General features: G+C 51.5%; 1 protein-coding gene across 1 annotated transcript in view; it reads right to left on the bottom strand.

Annotated features, from left to right (window-relative positions):
- The window catches only part of ST8SIA2 (ST8 alpha-N-acetyl-neuraminide alpha-2,8-sialyltransferase 2), a 67922-nt gene extending 49788 nt beyond the window's left edge, over positions 1–18134 (bottom strand). The window contains exon 1 of the mRNA XM_043554760.1: positions 17849–18134. Within this exon, the coding sequence (XP_043410695.1) occupies positions 17849–17946 (98 nt within the window). The 5' untranslated portion in view covers positions 17947–18134. The remainder of the gene's footprint in view (positions 1–17848) is intronic.
- Positions 18135–18142: the final 8 nt, after the last annotated feature.

Genomic DNA, 18142 nt, shown 5'->3' with positions numbered 1-18142 from the left:
CATGTGACCAGAGTGGACTGACAAGTGGATGGGGAATGTAACCCTTTTCATGCTCTGGTAAAACACCCCGGCATGTGAAGGGTTTTGTATGGCATGTTTGGAATGGGGAGGAGTGGGGACAGGGCACCTACCACCGCCTGGCATTTTTTTTTTTTTTTTTGACAGAAAGGCGTCTTTGATCCAATGCTGTCAAAAAATGAATAGCAAAAGAACACAGGCTTTAGGGTGATTCCCTAGCTCCGCCTTCACAAGCAGAGTATTTAAAACTGAGCCTCCTCACTCCTTCAAGGGAGTAAACTCTGAAGAGTCACTGAGATGGTGCATACATACAAACAGCTTGGCAGATGCTTTGTTTTATTTTATTATTGTTCTCGTTAAAACTTTTCAGAGAGGAGAGGTTGGTCACGGCTGAATTCCTCTGCCTTCCTGTCATTTTGTGCCAATGAGCACGCACTTACTGAGCACCTACTATGTGACAGGCTCCTGAGCTGGGCCCTGGGGGCACAGTGGGGATAGACAGGGAGCTCCCCGTTTGAAGGTGCTTAGCATCTCCATTTGGAGACGGGAATTGCACACATACACACCCGAGGAAAGCAAATGCCCCAGCAAAGGAAGAGTGGCCCTGAGAACAAAACAGGGGGAGTGGTGAGCCTGTGGACTGGGGGGCGACTCGGCAGTGGTCGGGGAAGAGCTATTGAAGGAGCCGCATTTTGTCAGAATCCTAGAATCTGATGAGGAGCCAGCCTTGCCAAGGACTGTGGGAAGAGCCCCAGGCAGAGGGGTCAGCTGAGGCCAGAGCATGCAGGCAAGAAGCTCCTGATGGGTCAGTGGCTCCCGAATCTTCCCTCCTTTAATTTTTTTTAAATCTTTATTTATTTTTGAGAGAGAGAGAGAGAGGCAGAGTGCGAGTGGGGGAGGGGCAGAGAGAGAGGGAGACACAGACTCTGAAGCAGGCTCCAGGCTCTGAGCCATCAGCACAGAGCCCGACGTGGGGCTCGAACTCGCGAACCGTGAAATCATGACCTGAGCCGAAGTCGGACGCTTAACCGACTGAGCCGCCCAGGCGCCCCTTCTCTCCTTTAAAATTCATGTTTCTGGACCCTCCCCACTGCAGAATATGGTCTCTGAACCTTCATTCCCACCCCCCCTCCTCCTCCCCACCTCTGATACTGGGCCTGTTTTCACCTCAACATTGTGGCTTTATCGTAGAACCTCCCGTTCCTCCTTCCGCTCCTGGTTTCTCTGCCTTATTTTTACAAACGCATTCTTCCCTTTGTAAAATAGTGTCCTCCTGCCTGGTCTCCCCGCCCCTGACCTGCTTCTCCTTCCTTCTCAAACCTCTGGCGCGGCCAGACTGTGATCACTGCTCCTTTGATCAGGGACCTCGTTTTGTTTTGTTTTGAATATAATTTATTGTCAAATTGGCTGACATACAGTGCGTACAGTGTGCTGTTGGTTTTGGGGGTAGATTCCCGTGATTCGAACTCTCCTTCCAACTCATCATTGTCTCACAGGTCACCAGGGGCCTGACGACAGCCGAGACACTCATTCCTGTGGTCCTCCTGCCAGGAGCACTCACCTCTCTTGCTCACTGCCTTTCCTTTGGTTCCTGTCATCTTTCTGGCCATCCTTCTCCATGGCCTTTGCTGTCTTGGCCTCTCCTTCCCACCCTCTAAATGAGGGCAATGGCCAAGGCTTAATCCTAGGGTCTCTGCTACTTTAGGGATTTCATCTCCACTCGTGGCTTTCAGTCAATGTCTCCCTACAAATGGCTTCCAATTTCCATCTCCATCTTCCATGACCTCCCTCCTGAATATAATTCTCTCATGGATTGGTCCCCTGTTGCTCACCATCTCGGTGACCACAGACAGTCTCTCACCATCTCAGAGCCTTTGTGGCCATACTTGAAACATAAAGGAGAATGGACCACCTGGCCTTTTGTCCCTGTGCTCCAGTAATTGGTGATTCAGTTATTTTTAAATGTCTTCATTCCCACATAAACTCCATCTTGTTAAAACCATGATGTTTAAGACCAAGCCATTGTCCCGGCCACCACTGATGGTCCCCAAAGTGCTGTCACTTCTTCTCTGTACCAAGATGCCCTAACTCTGTCTTCCTTTCCATTGACATGACCACACCCCACACCCTCCAAGCTGCTCCTGTAGATGACCTGACTGGTCTCCCCAGCCTGTCCCCTTCTGAGCAACTCACATATTCTCTGCACACTCCTGTTCAAAACCTTTCAGGGGTCCCCACTGTCCATAGCATCTTGTCTTCAGTTTTGTGGATCCCTTTGAGAATCCTTTAAAATACATGTATCCTTTGCCCAGAAAAATGCCTACAATTTCAGGAGGTTCACAGATCTCCTGAGACCCATCACGGACTCTTTAGAGGTCTTTGGACCCCAGCTTAAGCTGAAGTGACTCCCCAAAGAACCAAGTGTGAGTTCCTCAGCACAGACAGCTTGGCTCTGAGCCCTCTGACCTGGCACATTTCCCTCCACCTCCAGGCACCCAGAAGCCTTCACTCCAGCCAAGCCCCTTGCTGTCACTCATACCTTCTTTGCCTTGGGCCATTTTCCCCATCTGGATCACCACCTTCATTTTTTTTTTTCAGCTAAGTCCTTGGACCCTTCCAGTAAGTCCCACCCTGATCCTGTCTCCTCTAGAAAATGTCTACCTTGTCCCCAGCCCTTGGTGGGGACTCCCTCTTTGGAACTCCTATAGTACGAATCATCAGTACCGTTAGCATAATAATGTCACTTTCATTTTTATTACAAGGCAGGGCTCACGGCTGAGGACAGGCTCTGCCGTTGCACACCCGAGAGGTTGGTTGGTGACGATGAATCTTCCTGAAAACCAAAGGAAGAAGGCTTTCCAAATCCGCCAACCTAGCTATGTTCGATAATAGCTTTTTCGTATTTTATTACACACACTCAGGCGCTTTTCTGAAACATGGAATATTGAGCATAATTTATCTGGAACGCCAATCCTGCTGTAATAGAACGAGTCTCCAAGTGGTGCTGGAAGGTGGGAAACAACAATGCTACTGCACCTCTCTTGCAAGTTTATCAAGGCGCTTCGTTGACATGTGAAAGTGTCTACTGTAATGCCTGGCATGTGGCAGGTGCTCCGTGTGTTAGCTTGCCCGCTCTGACAGTGGCCTTTTTATTCTATTTAATGTAGAGCAGATGGTGGGTGAAAATAGACCAGCACCTACTACTGCCCCGCTCTAAAATTTCAGGGCAAGGAATTCAGAGGCATAGCAAAAGGATTTGCTATTTCCAGGGAGTCTGGACTCCATCCAGCAGGGAAGCTCATCCAGGGAGGCACCCAGTTGTGATGTGTGAGTTCACCGAATGTTCATTGTACAGATGGGGAAACTGAGGCCCAGAAAGCTTAGGGCCTGCCGTTAAGGTAACGGTCCGGTGGTGGCGAATCCACAACCAAAGCCCTGTCTCCAAATTGTTGCTCACTCCAGACACGCCTGTCATCAACCCCTAAGGATTCTCTGCCCCGTCACACCACAAACGCCTTGAGTCCTTTCTCTGTACTGGGTTCAGCTTTGCACGGTGCCAGCATCCAACAGAGGGCTTGTGAGCACCTGTATACACTGAGTCGGATGCATTTTACTCACACAGCTTTGTGATGACTGCACGGAGCTCATGGTCACTGTCACAGAAAAGTAGGCACTAAGGAGCCTCCCGGGGCTTTTCTCCAGGGGCACCGTGAACGCCTAGTAAGGCTGCTGTTTCTGCCCCGGCCCCGCATCGGGAGCAGATGGACTTTTCCAGCAGACTGGCCCGTGGCGCATAGCATGCCCTGGTTACACTGAAATGTTGCATGTGAGAAACTGACACTCGAGCCTATACCGTGTGCCCTGCACTTGAGACACACTGGTGAACGGGACAGAAACGGATCCTTCCCTCACGGAGATCATCTTGTGGCAGATGAAAACAGTAAGAACAAAAGTAAACAGACCACTGCCTCGTCCAGGCTGAACGACCCTCTCTGTGGCTAATCTCCGCCTGTTTCCAAGACAGAAAATAAAAACAACGCTACACAATGGGACTCTGATGAAGACTAAGAAATCCAAAAGTCAACACGTTTTACTTTATTTTCTCTCAATTGATCTCAACTCCCAAATGTTCCAGCTTCAAAAGGTAAGATTAGGTACCATTAAGCCAGTCAGACCAGCATTGATTTAAAAACCCTCCTTGATGCTACAGGATGGAAGAGGTTGCAGACCCTTATTAATCTCCTTCTTTATCAGCTTAATCTCAGCCTGCCAGGAGCCAGCCTGTCTGATTCCCGATTCTGGCCACATCCCTCCAGTCCTCTGGCTTCTGTGTACCAGGCCACGGAGCCGGTATAGAACCGTGAATTACCCTGCAAGGAATACTTTAGCAGGGGGCTGGTCTTTCTTCATGGAATCAGGAAGAATGAAAGTGGGGCTTCATCTATAAATAAGATAGAACTCTAAGGATTTCACAGAAGACAGTTCTATGGCAGGGGCTCATATAACTCAATACATTTCTCACCTCTGGCCATGGAGAGGAACATATACATGATCTCAGGATGTCGATGTCAGGGGCCTTTCTGAACCCCAAGGAGCTAATTCCCTCCTTTCCGTCTTTTTTTCTCCAACCCAGCACTTACTCTCTGCCAGGCACCCTGCAGGGAGCTGGAAGTACCATGGAGCCCGGGTCTGAAATGGTCCCAGCCTTCCTCGGGCTACTGTCTAGCAGGCAAGAAAGATACCATGCAAGACACACAAGACCCATAAAGCCCAAGGGATTGTGCAAAAAAGCAGGAGAGCATGCCCTCAGACGGCAAGATAGGGGTCTAACCTAGTGGCATTGCTGGGGGTGGGGAGGTCTCTCGAGTCGAAATTGTCCTTGTCTTTTGAGTCATTCACAAGATTGTTTCATCGGACCATTCCTTATCTGCACGCTGGGCAGTTTCCCAGGCACAGTGAGAAAATTTATCTGTCACTAGGTACTTTTCTGGGAAGATTAAACTCACTTCTTCTCTATAGGAATTTTGCAAGGAGTTGTCGAAGGTTTGCTACCAAAGGGGCAGATAGTGACCAGGGGGAAGAAGAAAGGCTAGCACGTGGTTGCTGCATAGACGTCAATTGTTTCCTGGATCCACCTTCACGTGTTCTGCCAGCTCCACATTATTGACTTAATACTTTACTTTGCAATGACTCGCTTAAAAATGTAAATGAATTTATCACAAAAGGAATCTTTATATCACTGCCATAAATAGAATACCAATATCCCTTGCCCCGAGTAGAAAGTAATGGCAAAAATAAACGCAGTTAAATTCTCTGCTACCGACCTGCCCAGAGGCTGTCTTTACCTGAAGGAGCAGGTTGGTTCTAAAAGGCTCCATTATACTTGTCTTAGATCGCCCCCAGAGGCCTCCTCCCTCAAATCTTCTGCCTTCCGGAACAGAGCACAGTTTGGAATGAGACTGTAGGCTGGGCAGGTCACCAAAAACACTCGGGAACCCCAAGAACTCTAGGGGAGTGTTACTGTATGTGCCAACTGTAAAGGGAGTGCCATTTGCTGTGTGAATGACCACCTCTCAGTCAAGCTCATGAGGGGGCCTAATGATCCAGTCGAGGAGTGCTCTGCTGTCCAGCTTCTCCAGAAATTTCAATCACGTGCTCTAGGCCTGGGTCAAAGTTGTTTCTGGTACAGACCGGCCGCAGCCTCCTTAAAAACTGATTTAGTAAGTCAGTTAAATACTTGATTAGGATTTCTCCTTGCCTTGCCTCATCTGGGAGATGGTCAAAGAGAGAGAAGCAGGTTAATCTCTAGGGCTAAATTGCCAGCACCTGGGAAATGGCCAGCTTGACCTAGAGAAAATTCAGTTCTTTTTTTTGTGTTCAGTAAGTAGTTACTTTATCTCAGTCTCAGTTTACCTGTCCATAAAGTGGGTTTTGCAGGGGCTTTATAATCAATGTGTGAAACAATGTATGAAAGGCTCCTGGTGCATACACAGGCATCCAGCAAGTGGCTATAATTATGATTAATGTCTTTTGACATCCATTTGAACATAACTCTGGGCCAACTTTGTGATGGGTAACGGGGATCCTCAGACAGGTTTCCCCTTGTCTCATGGGCCTACATCACTGCCTTGGGCTGGGACTCTGCAGAAACCAACTATTCCCACCAGTGGAGGGAGTGTATACACAAGTTACCTGGGGTCTTGTTACAATGCAGATTCCATTTCATTAAGTCTGGGTCTGGGGTGAGGCCTGAGATTTTTCATTTTCACCAAAACTCCAGAGGATGCCATGTGGCTGGTCTGAGGACTGCCCTTTGAGTGACAAGCCTCTAGCCCAGTGGTTCTCAAAGGATGGTGCCTGGAAGGACCAAGGGTCCTTGGGACTTGTTCGAGATTTGGATTCTCAGACCCCACTCGGGACCTGCTGAATCAGAACCTCCGGGGTGGGGCTAGCAATGTGTGTGTGTTCTTACACCCTCATGTGATGCTGAGCCACAGCTCTGGCACTTCCCGTCCCTGAAATCCACCCACAGCACTTGCTCATTCCTCTTGTGCTATGGGAACCATGTGGCCTGAGCCTAAAAGGGAAGAGACAGCTGTATCTCAGCCCTTCCTAGGCCAGAAAGAGCCAAATCTCTGGGCATTAGCATGTGGGGGCTCTTTTCTGTTTTCAGATTCACTGTTGACCCCCAAACACTAGATCAGGCGACCCCAATGCAGGTGGTAAGGGAAGGGGCAGCTAGGGACCTAGTTCTGCTAGGGAGGATGAGTTGGCTGTCCACCGCCCTACTGTCTTCCCCCACCATTTGGTGCCTTACATGTGGCTTGGGCTTCTACGAGACCTCATGGGCTCCTCCACTGAATGGAGACAGGCAGGCAGACCAACAAGTATTTACAGAACGTCACACACACACACAAATTATGCGTTTGCACTTTCCACAATCCTAAATCCCAGGTGTTGGGTATTTGCTCACCTGCAGCAAGTGTGTCCAAATATAACAAACACCGGTTTGTATTTCTGTAAATCTACGTCTACATCCCTTCTTCTTTTTCACCCTCTACTTCCTCCGCACCACGCTTTTAGTCACTATATTATTTTTTGAACTAAAGCACGTTCCCATTGATGTTGCTCGGTTAATATCGTAACTACCCTCTTAAAATAAATCAATGGGTGTTGAGCACCTGCCAGACACTCTTTCGGCGGCTCGCATCTGTATGTGTGTTTTTAATTGTGGTAAAGTGCGCATAACATAAAATTCACCATCTTAACCATTTTTAACTGCACAGTTCAGTAGCGCTAAGTACATTCTCGTGGTTGTAAAACCAGTCTCCAGAGTTGTCCTCGTCTTGCAAAACTGAAACTCTGTACCCATTAAATAGGAGCTCCCTCCTCCCCCAGCCCCAGGCCACCACCTTGCTACTTCCTGTCTGGATGTATTTGACGACTCTAAGCCCCTCCTGTAAGTGGAATCATACACTATTTGTCTTTTTGTGACTGGCTTATTTCACTGAGCATCATGTCCTCAAAGCTCATCCACGTTGTTTTCTTCCTTTTTAAGGTTGAGTAATATCCCATTGTACGTATACGCCACATTTTACTTATCCTATCATCCACCCATGGACATCTTTTGGCTACCGTAAATAATACTGCTGTGAACATAGGAATATAAATACCTGTCCAGGCCCCTGCTTTCAATTCTTTGGGGTAGACGCCCAGACGTGGAATTGCCGGATCGTACGATAATTCTATTTTTAATTTTTTGAGGAACCACCGTCCTGATTTCCATAACGGCTGCACTATTTTTCATTCCCATAGTCCGTGTTTTAGTTAATCCTCAGAACACGGTGAGTTGGATATTATTGACCCCATTATTTAGATTAGGAAAGTGGAGCTCAGAGAGGTGAGGGCACCCGCCTGCGGTCACACAGGCAATAAGTATTTCTCAAGAGACCAGAGCCTCAATGTTCCCACAGTAACCCTCAGGTTGGCAGCTGAGAGAAATTTACAGGGAAGACCTAAATGAGTTATTCTGACACTGCTAGAGGTCGGAGCTTTGGTGGGCAGCACCAGGCAGGCTGGAGAAGGGGCCATGGCGCTTTGGCTGGTTCCACCCCCAAGGCTGGACCACGCGGGCCCATGCAAGGCCGTTTGTCAGCATGCCGTCCTCATGCACAGCAGCACAAGAGGCATCCTGCCCAGGGCCGGGATAGAGGCACCATTGCAGGTTTCTCTCTTGCCCTTCTCTTTGCTTCTCCTTGGAACTAAATCTACCCATCAGGGTATAGTCAGACATCACCCAGGGTCCTCTTAGCACCAATTCCCAAATTTTGGGAACTGCAGAGGTTCAATAGGAGAGGATTTGCTTCTCACAGGAGAACGGCAAACGAAAGCCACTGGCCTGATGAATTTACCAACTCATTTTCTCTGGATATCTTCTGCCTCCTCCCTTCATTATTTAAGCCACGGTGGCATTTACCGAGAGAGAAGGTGTGAATTAATCCTGGGTATCGCTCCTCCGAGTGCAGCCAATGTTCTTGTTCTTGAAATCGGAGATGGGTAACTAGCGACACACACCCACGCCTCACCGGGCAGAGTCTGAGCGCGGCTGCCCCTTCCCCCAGCATCTGCCGAAACGGTGCGCCCAAGGGCAAAGGCCATCGCTGCGTTTCGGAGGCTCACCTGCCCTGCCGTGAGTCTAGTGTGCAGTGTCAGATGTCCCCAGTCCCCTGTACCAACTGTGTGGCACAGAGTGTACGGAGGAGGCCTCGGGAGCTGGAAGACCAGGACCAGCCGCCTTGTAGTTGCCGTGCACAAAAGCGGCTACAGCCTGCGTGGGCCGTGGAATCAGGCAAACTGGCCTGGAACCCCAGCTCCTCAGTTTCCCCACCTGCGTGACCTTAGTAAATCCTGGAACCTCTCCGGGCCTCCACTTCCTCCTCTGCAAATGGGCAAAGAGGGTGGTTGTGAGGCTTCAGCGGGTGACCCACGGGGCTCTTGGCAGAACGGGGGGCCCAGAGGCAGTTCCCAGGCCACGGGGCTCCTTGGGTGGGTACCTCCTCCCGGCAGAAGCCTGTCCCCTTCCCTGGCAGCTTCCTTCCTTTCTCGCCAGCCCCCCCCCCGCCCCCCGCCCGGCCTGAGGAAGCAGAAAGCCCCAGCCCTTCTGTCTTTCCCAGAAGAAAATTGCTCCAGGCCTTAATCATTTGTGTTGTTTCTCTCTTCCTTCAGTGTGTATCTGTCTGTCTGGTAATGAGACAGGCAAACAAATGCCGTGCTCCAGAGCCGATGTGATGAGACTCGGCGGGGCAAGCAGGTGGCTGGGGGAGGCAGAAAGACGGAAGGCAGAGCGGGAGCACCGTTGTGCCACAGGGTGATTCGACGCGGCAGTGGTCCTTAGGCTGCAGGATGCTGTCCCGGTCTCGGCACTGGCCCGCCGCCCCGCGGGTCTCTTTTGGCACTGGTGCTTCCCACCGACCTTTGTGTTTCCCAGCTTTAGCCTTTGGAGCAGGAGCATGCCTGCTTCCCTACTGGATGCTATTTAGCACATCGTTTCTGGGTAGTCCTCCTTGTTTCCCGGAGCCTGTGTTCAAATCCCAGCTCTGCAAAGCTTACTGGCTGTGTGACTTTGGCCAAGTTGTTTAACTGCTCTGTGCCTCAGTTTCCTCATCTGTGGATGAGGCAGTAACACAGCCCTCACAGGACTTCTGGGAAGGCTACAGGGGTGAAGAAGGCTCACGGGTCTAGAGTATCATTCAGCGCAGAGCAGACACCCGCAGGTGATGCGTTATTCTCTGTTGGCTTCAGCCTCTGAGCAGAAAAGATGTGTGAGTAGTGAAGCCATGCTTCCAGAAGCAACCACCTCCCTTTACCTTTCAAGGCAAACTCGGACCCCAGTATGTTTGATTTCAGGGACAGGTAATGTTTCCCCCAGATTGGGACTTGGGGAGTCATAGGGTTATCAACCTCTTTGGCTAAGGAAGACCATCACAATCACTATCTACTGACACCCTCTTTCAGGGAGGAATACCCCAAAGAAAAAAGAACGTCATCTCTGAACAAAGAAGAGTCATTGTCAGCAATGGTGATGAGCAACTTGAAAAGAACATAACTGTCATGGATGCATTGTGCTTTTTCTCTTTTTTCTTTCTCTTCTCCCTTTCAGATCACCGCCCGTCTGCAGATCAGCCTTCAGGACCACTGATCTAAGGATCATTTCGACCCCCTAGTCATTGACTAAGAGGCTAGAGGGGAAGGAAAAACTTTAAGCCTCAAAAAGGGGCTACAGGCAGGGCTGAGGGCCTCCATGTTCCTCCAATAAGAACACAAAAGTGTTCGGGGAAAGTCTGGGTCAAAGCAAGAGCCTCCTTGTTTGCAGAGCAAAGCAATTTAGGACCTCACACCCACACCCACCCCGCAAGGCGGACGCTGGATTTCCAAGAGCAGCGAATCAGGATTCCAAGTGGACAAGTGTCCGGAAGGGCCGCTCCTGCTGGCATGTCACCAGGATACATGTCTCGTCACAGCCACTGCTCTCTCCCCAGATGGAGCAGTTCCCCTTGCCACTGTGAAGTCTGTGACAGCTGAAGCCGAGAAAACGCGGGGACAAACAGGTCCCGTCAGGACACCGGGCAGCTTCCTAGCCTAGTGACGAATTGCAGGCGACTGGGGAGAATTTAAAACCAACCCAGCTGCCACCCAGGAGAGTGAGTAATCTCAACACTTAAGGAGAAGCCCCAGACCGGCAGTCATTCAGACACAGGAGACAGTTTTCCTGGACCCAGATGGCACCCAAGTGTCTCACCCTGGGGCTTCTCTTGGACAAATGGACCTACCCCATCCCCTGGTAGGAGATGGCCACCTGATGTGTCCACCCCTCCTGCGCCCCCCTCCCCCCACCATGGCATTTATGTTCATTCTGTCTTTCTATCTGTCTCCAGAACTTCCTCCAGAATCTCTGGAGCTTCTCTAGGGTCCACACAGCTGCCACAAGTCTTGACCCATCCATCACGATTCCCTGGTTTGCTCAGTGTTTGAAAATCAGAACACCAGTTAAAAATGCTTAATAACAAAAGTCTTGGAGATCACACACATTGACCTGACCTCACGTCTCTTACCCTCCCAATGTTTCAAACATGCAACTTCCAGCATCCTCTCTGGGGATCAGCCCTTGGAAGGAAATAGTTGGCTCTAAGTGAAGTCTGCTCTTAGCACCCGTACGGAAGCATTAAGGTGATACAGGCGCACAAGGGCTGGCACTTTGTCTCCGGGCAAAAGGACGACGTCTGGGGACACTGGCACTCTGGGCAGTGGCAGGGCTGGAAGGGGCTCAGTGGAGGATAAAGAGCTAAACAGAGGCTTGCAGGTGGGTCTCTACAGCTATGGTTTTTATCTGAACTGGCAGTTCTGAACATACCACTAGGTCTCCTTCTTTTATAAACTAGAAAGGCTTTTCCATTGGCCCGCCTCCAACATTCTAAGATGACGAACAATGCCCTTAACAGGGCTGTGCTCTCCATGTTGGATGCATATGGCGGAAAAAGCAGGGCCTTCTGACTAAGTGGAGGGTGTTTACTTGTTATTAGACTAGTATAGACCTTTGGGGGCAGAAAGACTGAAAGCTTATTTTCGCCATGTCCTAGGCCTGAACTTGCTCATCCAAAAAAATATATTATGGGCTTTATGCACTAGACCATATGCTTATCACCAGGGGCCTGGGGGCAGGGAGAACTAAAACAGAATCGAGTCTCTCTTCATTGGCGTGGATACTGGCGTGACAGCATGCTAAGGGAACACACAGGAGGGGCAGCTACCACGGACTGTCCAAGGAGGGTCTGGGGTCTGGAAATGCTTTACAAAGGAACTGATACCAGACCTCAGCCTTGAAAGTGGAGGCAGGGGAAGGAAGGATAGGGTGGGGTGGGACTCAGGAGGGATAGGATGTGCAAAAAGGCTTTTCTAGAAAGGAGAAAGAACATGTGCAAAAGCATGGAGGCATGGCTCATCCTGGGAAATTGTAAGCAAAACAGAATGGCTGGAACCCAGGGAGGCTGAAACAGGAGGCAGGGGCCAGATTATGTATTACCTTGTACACCATGCTAAAAGCCATGAGAGCCCTTCTGGAATTCCACTCTCTCTGAGAAGCATTTATAATTGGCAACTCACAACATCCCCAATTTGTAAAACCTAAATAATTTTTAAAAACCTAGCAACCCTGCTTTATAAGGGGAAAGAGGCCCTGAGTGGTGAATTGGTTTCTAAGACGGATCTGTATTTACAATTTAAATTTGATGCTAGGAACAGTTGGCAAGAGGACTTGGAGCAAGTGACTTAAAAACCAGAGCTTTCTCTCTTATTTTACCCTCCAGTCATATTTCTACGCGAGGTGAGGGAAGTACACCATGACTGGGGAAAAGAATGAGCTTCTTCCAAAAAAAAAAAAAAAAAAAAAAAAAAAAAAGAATGAAAAAAAAAGATTGTATCGTCTTGAGCAAATATGTATGCTGCTTACAAAGTGCCTGCACTTCAAATGTTCAAAGAGGAGAGCTTGTTTTCTTTCACATCAGCCTGGACTCATCCACCACCAAAAGGTGCACCTCACTTCACTCTTGGCTGACGGCCACAGTTGCTGCCTGCTCCCAGATCTGGTCACAGCCAAGGACCAGAGGTAGAACCCCACCCCTGCCCCCCAACTTGCCTTTACTTTCCCCAGACATGGTCTGATGTCTCCCTGAGGTGCACTGGGACCCCTGGCCAGGGTGTTGGATGTCTCTTCCAATAGACCCGTTGTTAAATACCTTTACTATCACCCCTGCTCCAGGCCCCTGGATGCCCAGTCATATGGCACATAGATGCCAGCATTCTCTTTCAATTGACATCTGAATCAGATTTGCAGAGGGATGAGAGTTTTTCCCTCCGGAAGCTTTAGCCAAGGCCCCAGCTGTGAGTCTAGGATGCCCATGCCTATGGCATGGGAGCTTGTCTGGCAAGCCAGGGGGATGGCGCCATTACTGAACTTGACTGGACCAATGGGGCATTTTGGGGAGACAGGCGCTCAGTGCTTCCACAGTCTTCTTTATTCACCTTCCCTCTTTATAAGGTTCTGAGGCCAGACCGGTCTCTCAGGAAATCTCTGGGCCTGTGGAAGATCCCTAGGGAATGGGTTAAGTTCTGGGACCCACTCCCTACTATTGGCACAGGGGGAAAGAACCCACAGGGCAGGGCAGTCTAGCAAGGTGGTCAAGAGCACAGGCTGTGGGGTGTCTGGGTGGCTCAGTCGGTTAAGCATCCGACTCTTGATTTTGGCTCAGGTCCTGATCTCATAGTTTCTGAGGTTGAGCCCCACGTGGGGCTCTGTGCTGACAGTGTGGACCCTGCTTGGGATTCTCTCTCTCTCTCTCTCTCTCTCTCTCTCTCTCTCTCTCTCCTTCTTTCTCTGCCCTTCCCCCACTCGCTCTCTCTCAAAAATAAATAAAAATTAAAAAAAAAAAGGGCACAGGCTTTGGCTTCTCACAGAACTAGGGTCACTTGCTTGATCACCAAACCTCTCTGAGCCTCAGTTTCCTCATTGATAATTTGGAGACAGCCACAAGTACCTAGCTTAAGGAGGTTCAGTAAGGATTGAGTGAAGTGGTACTTTAAAGCAATTAGCCCATGTTTGACACAACAGAACTCAACAAATAGTAGCTCTTGTTGCCAGTGGGAGGTGACCATTGGGTGGCCATGAGGATAACATGTATTAACATCTATGAAGCACTTGGAATGGCCTTTGGCTCCTAGCAAGCACTCAGTAAATCAATAAATGCTAATGATCGTCATCACCTTCATCTTCACCATTATCACGATGACTATTATTATTGCCAGTTACCTCCTTTGAGACCAGAGACTCTTTTATGTTCATGGAGATCCTCTGGGGAGGAGGGGATTGGGTTGCAAATATGGAGATCTGTGCGGGCCTGGCCTCTCTTTACCAGGTCAGGGTGTGATGTTGGATAGGCGAAGTTGCTTCTCAGGGTCAGATTTACCCTAACTGTAAAAAGGGAGGAGGTTTCCTAGGGGGAAACTCACACTTCCTTTCCATCCTAAGGCTGTGTGGGTGTCTGCTTTGCCCAAGGATGCCATGCATGGCCATCACTGGGCCAGTGCAATAGATGTGTATTGAATGCTCTGTGTGCTGGGTTCTGGGGACACCATGGTGGGCAAGACAGCCGTGCCTCACGCTCCTCTCTTGTGGGTTACATGTAAGACTAAAGCTCAGGGGACAATCAGAAAAACATTGTAGCTTACGACTGGGTCTAAAAATTGGGGCATGGCATGAATCCATGGGTGCTGTTTTATCAAAGCCCCATCCAACGTTGGATGTAGAATTTGAATTTGCTCTTTGTTTGAGTGCTTTGCAGAGAATTCATCTTTCTACATTTCCTTTTCTCTTCCAGCCCCAGGGAGGCATTTTCACAAGTGCGCAAGTTAGAAGTTGAAAACCATCACCGAGGAAAAGAAACGAGTCTCTCAGAAAAAGCTTCGGGAAGAAAATCCTGCCCCTCATAACCCATCATACGATTACTTGGGCAGGACAGGACCTCTGAGACTACCATACCAGAAGCTTCATTTTACAAGAAAGGGGATGGAGAACTTAAGAAAAGTGTATCTCAGTTTTTTCGACCTGATATGCATATACAATTCTCTTTCCTTGTTCACTTCTCATTCCTTAATCCTTTGAATATTTACTCCAGAAAGACAAGTCTTCCTTCCTTTTTTTCTTCCTTTTTTTCTCCTCCCTCCCTCCCTCCCTCCCTTCCTTCCTTCCTTTTTTCCCCTTCCTTCCTTCACTCTTTCCTTCCCTTCCTCCTTCCCTCCCTCTCTTCCTTCTTTCCTTTTTCTCTTCCTTCCTTCCTTCCTTCCTTCCTTTTTTCCCTTCCTCCCTTCCTTCCTTTCCCTTCCTTCCTTCCTTCCTTCCTTCCTTCCTTTCCTTCCTTTTTTCCTTCCTTTTTCCCCCTTCCTTCCTTCCTTCCTTCACTCTTTCCTTCCCTTCCTCCTTCCCTCCCTCTCTTCCTTCCTTCCTTCCCTCTTTCCTTCCTTCCCTCCCTTCCTCCCTCCCTTCCTCCTTCCCTTCCCTTCCCTTCCCTTCCCTTCCCTTCCCTTCCCTTCCCCTTCCCCTTCCCCTTCCCCTTCCCCTTCTCTACCTCCCCTTCCTTCCTTCTTTCCTTCCTACCAAAATCACAAGGTCCCCACTCTTCACTGCCTTCCAGAAACAGCCATCCTTTTACAGAACCATCGTCTTCTCCAGCAGGTAATTTTCCATCTCCCCTAGCATAGGGGAGGTCAAGTTGGGGAAGGGTGGGCATGCCTGGTATAATAGCACCATGGTCTTCAGTGTGATTCCAGGTCCCCCAGGAAGGACTATGATAAGGAAGACAGAACCCTACTCCTGGCGCCCCTTACTGGCCACTGTGCCAGGGCTCTTAAACCACTGAGCCCCTACTGGTTACTCGAAGATGGGCTGGTTCCAAGGGTTATATACACGACTGAGCTTGAAACCTGGCTTTGAAGCAGATATCAGACCTGTTGGGATTCTAGTCTTCTGCCCCATGTCCTTCTTCCTCCAGTCACGGCGAATCCTACATACGGCTCCACTCCACTTAAACACTTGTGGGGCAGCCTGGGGGAGGGATTGAAGTGGGAGGATATTCTCAAGCTTGGGTCACAAGTGGTCTAGCCAGGGGTCTAGCCAGGGGTCACCCTGAGGACAGGGGCACCAAGAAGGAAGGATAATGCCACAGAGGATAACACATTTGACCTGTCTGACAGTTTTCCCCAGGGTCAGCCTAAACAGGGAACCTCCCAATGAAACAGGTGTCCAGGGGCACACGCATAGCAGAAAAGCCCTGGGTTTTAAATATATATGCAAATGTCCTTCTTAGCTCAGGCCTTCTGGCTTATTCCTGGATACACTGTTGGAGTAACCTGATGTGGGGTGTGGGGGCTCTATAAGGCATTTGGCAGGAAAGTGCAGCTAATTGCGCAAAGTGATTTCCTGACTGTGTTTTAAAAATTAAAAGTCCCTGGCATGTAGAAGCTATTCAGTAAAAGTTTGGGGAATGGATAAGCCAGGGATGCCTGAATGAGTGGAGCACTCCTTAGGTTTTTATAGTAGAACAATGGGCAGCTGCTGATCCGTCCCTCTCACCTGGCAAGGCCAGCAAGTGGTTTGGGCCTCGCAAGCCCACACCTGGGAGGAGAGAGGGAGAACTGGGAGGAAGGCCCTCCCCACCGGGTCATCCATCACCCCAAGACTTGGCTTGCCTGATTTCCTTTCCGACCCTGGTTTTTGAGGCGAACAGCTCCGGAAAGTAGCGTGTTCCTCTATCTCCGCTTGGGAGCACGTCATGTATTAACTGAACGGTATTTGTGAAAGTTTGCGGAGCTCTTGGGGAAACCGAGGACGAAGAAGAGGCAGACAGAGGGGTTCTTGAAGTGCTGTGGAGTTCACAGAAGGAATTCTTGGGTTCCTGAGATGGGAAGGCGCAGGGAGAAAAGGAGAGAGCAGGAGGTGGGCGCCTCCCCCGGGGCTGGGGTCTGGGTCCTTAGGGCCTTGGGATCCTGGCATTCCCCTTTTGAGGGACGTGTCGGCATAGCGGGCCCTAAACTCGCTGTGATAATGAAGGCAACAAATGGGACAAAGGAGGGGGCGCGCGCGGCGCAGACTCGAGTAGGGCTCCGGCTCGGCCGTAGCCCCAAGGAAGAGGGGACCTTTTGCCCACTCGGCGACCTCACCTTTTCCCTGCCCTGGGCCAGGAAGCTCTCCATAGGGTCCCTCAGAACCCTAGCTGCCTCCCCACCTGCCCGCCGCGGGTTGGACGCTCTTTGTGGCGCTGAAGCAGAGAGACCGCGAGGAGCGTGCGGGAGGTGGCCGGGCGGGGCGCGAGTCTCAGCCTCCCGGACCCACGGCGGGTGCGTCCCGAGCCGCAAGTGCGCACTCCTGGAAGTCCCGCGCCAAGGGCAGGGGCTCGCGGTCCCTCCCCACCTCTGGAGAGATCCCAGAAAAGCCGGGGCGAGACAGCGCGCCTGGGGGCCCTCGAAGACCCCCCGGCGACGGTACAGACTTTCTCGAAAGGTCTCGGTCTCGGTCTCGGCGCTGGGAGCGCACGGGAACCCGGGGGCGTAGGGGGCGCCGCGGGGTTGGCTGAGCGTCCAAAGCCAGGCGACAGCGAGAGTCTCAGCGTAGCCCCAAGCGCTCCGCCTCTAGCGGTACCAGCCGGCGCCCCAACGCCGGGCTCCCGGGCCGGCGGGAGGATCGTGTGCCAGTCCGTGGGTACTGGAGACACTCCCCTTCCCGGGAGCCAGTGCAGAGCCCCCGCCCTCCGCTCCGACCCGGGGATCCCCTCCCCCAGCGCAGAGATCCCCGCGCGCCCCCTGCCCACTTTGCCAAGGCGAGAAAGCGGCCGAGCTGGAGACAAAGAAACTCCTGCCTCCTCCACTCTCGGCCCCTCCGCCCACCCCAGACACTCCCCGGCGCCCTCCCTCGACCCGGCGACAGCGCCCGCGGACAAGCTAGGGAAGGGGGGTAGGGTGGGCGAGTCTGCTCCCTGACGCGGGCCAGCTGGAGGCTGCCCGTGCTCCCCGCTTGGGGACACCCCACGGCAGCCGCGCCCCCCATCCTCCGTTCCCCAAACCGTCCCGGTCCCCCGGCACCGCCTCCCCGGGCCGAAACCTCCCCCCACTTCTCCAGCTGAGCGTTAGGGGGGCGCGGCGCACACAAAGCGGGTGTGGGGGGCGGAGTACCGGGGTGGGAGAGATCCCGCCAGGGCTCCGCACGGGCCTGGGCGCAGCTATTTACCCGATTTCTTCTTCGATCTCCGAGATGTCCGCGAAGATGAGGAAGACCACGAGCAGCGTGAGCGCAGCCAGCATCCAGCTCCGGAACTGCAGCTGCATGGTGGGTTCGCGCCCGCCGGGACCCGCGCGGGCCGGCGCGAGGAGCGGGGGCTGGAGGGCGCAGCGGCGGGCGCCGGAGCCTCCGCGCGCGGCGCGCAGCGGGGCAGACACCCTGCGCTCCGGGCGAGTGCGGGCCAGCGGCGGCGGCGGCGACAGCGGCAGACAGGGGTTGCTCAGGCGCGGCGAGCCCGCTCGC

Source organism: Prionailurus bengalensis, chromosome B3 (assembly GCF_016509475.1).
Source record: "Prionailurus bengalensis isolate Pbe53 chromosome B3, Fcat_Pben_1.1_paternal_pri, whole genome shotgun sequence".
Taxonomy (NCBI): Eukaryota; Metazoa; Chordata; class Mammalia; order Carnivora; family Felidae; genus Prionailurus; species Prionailurus bengalensis.
This window is presented reverse-complemented; position numbering and strand designations above follow the sequence as displayed.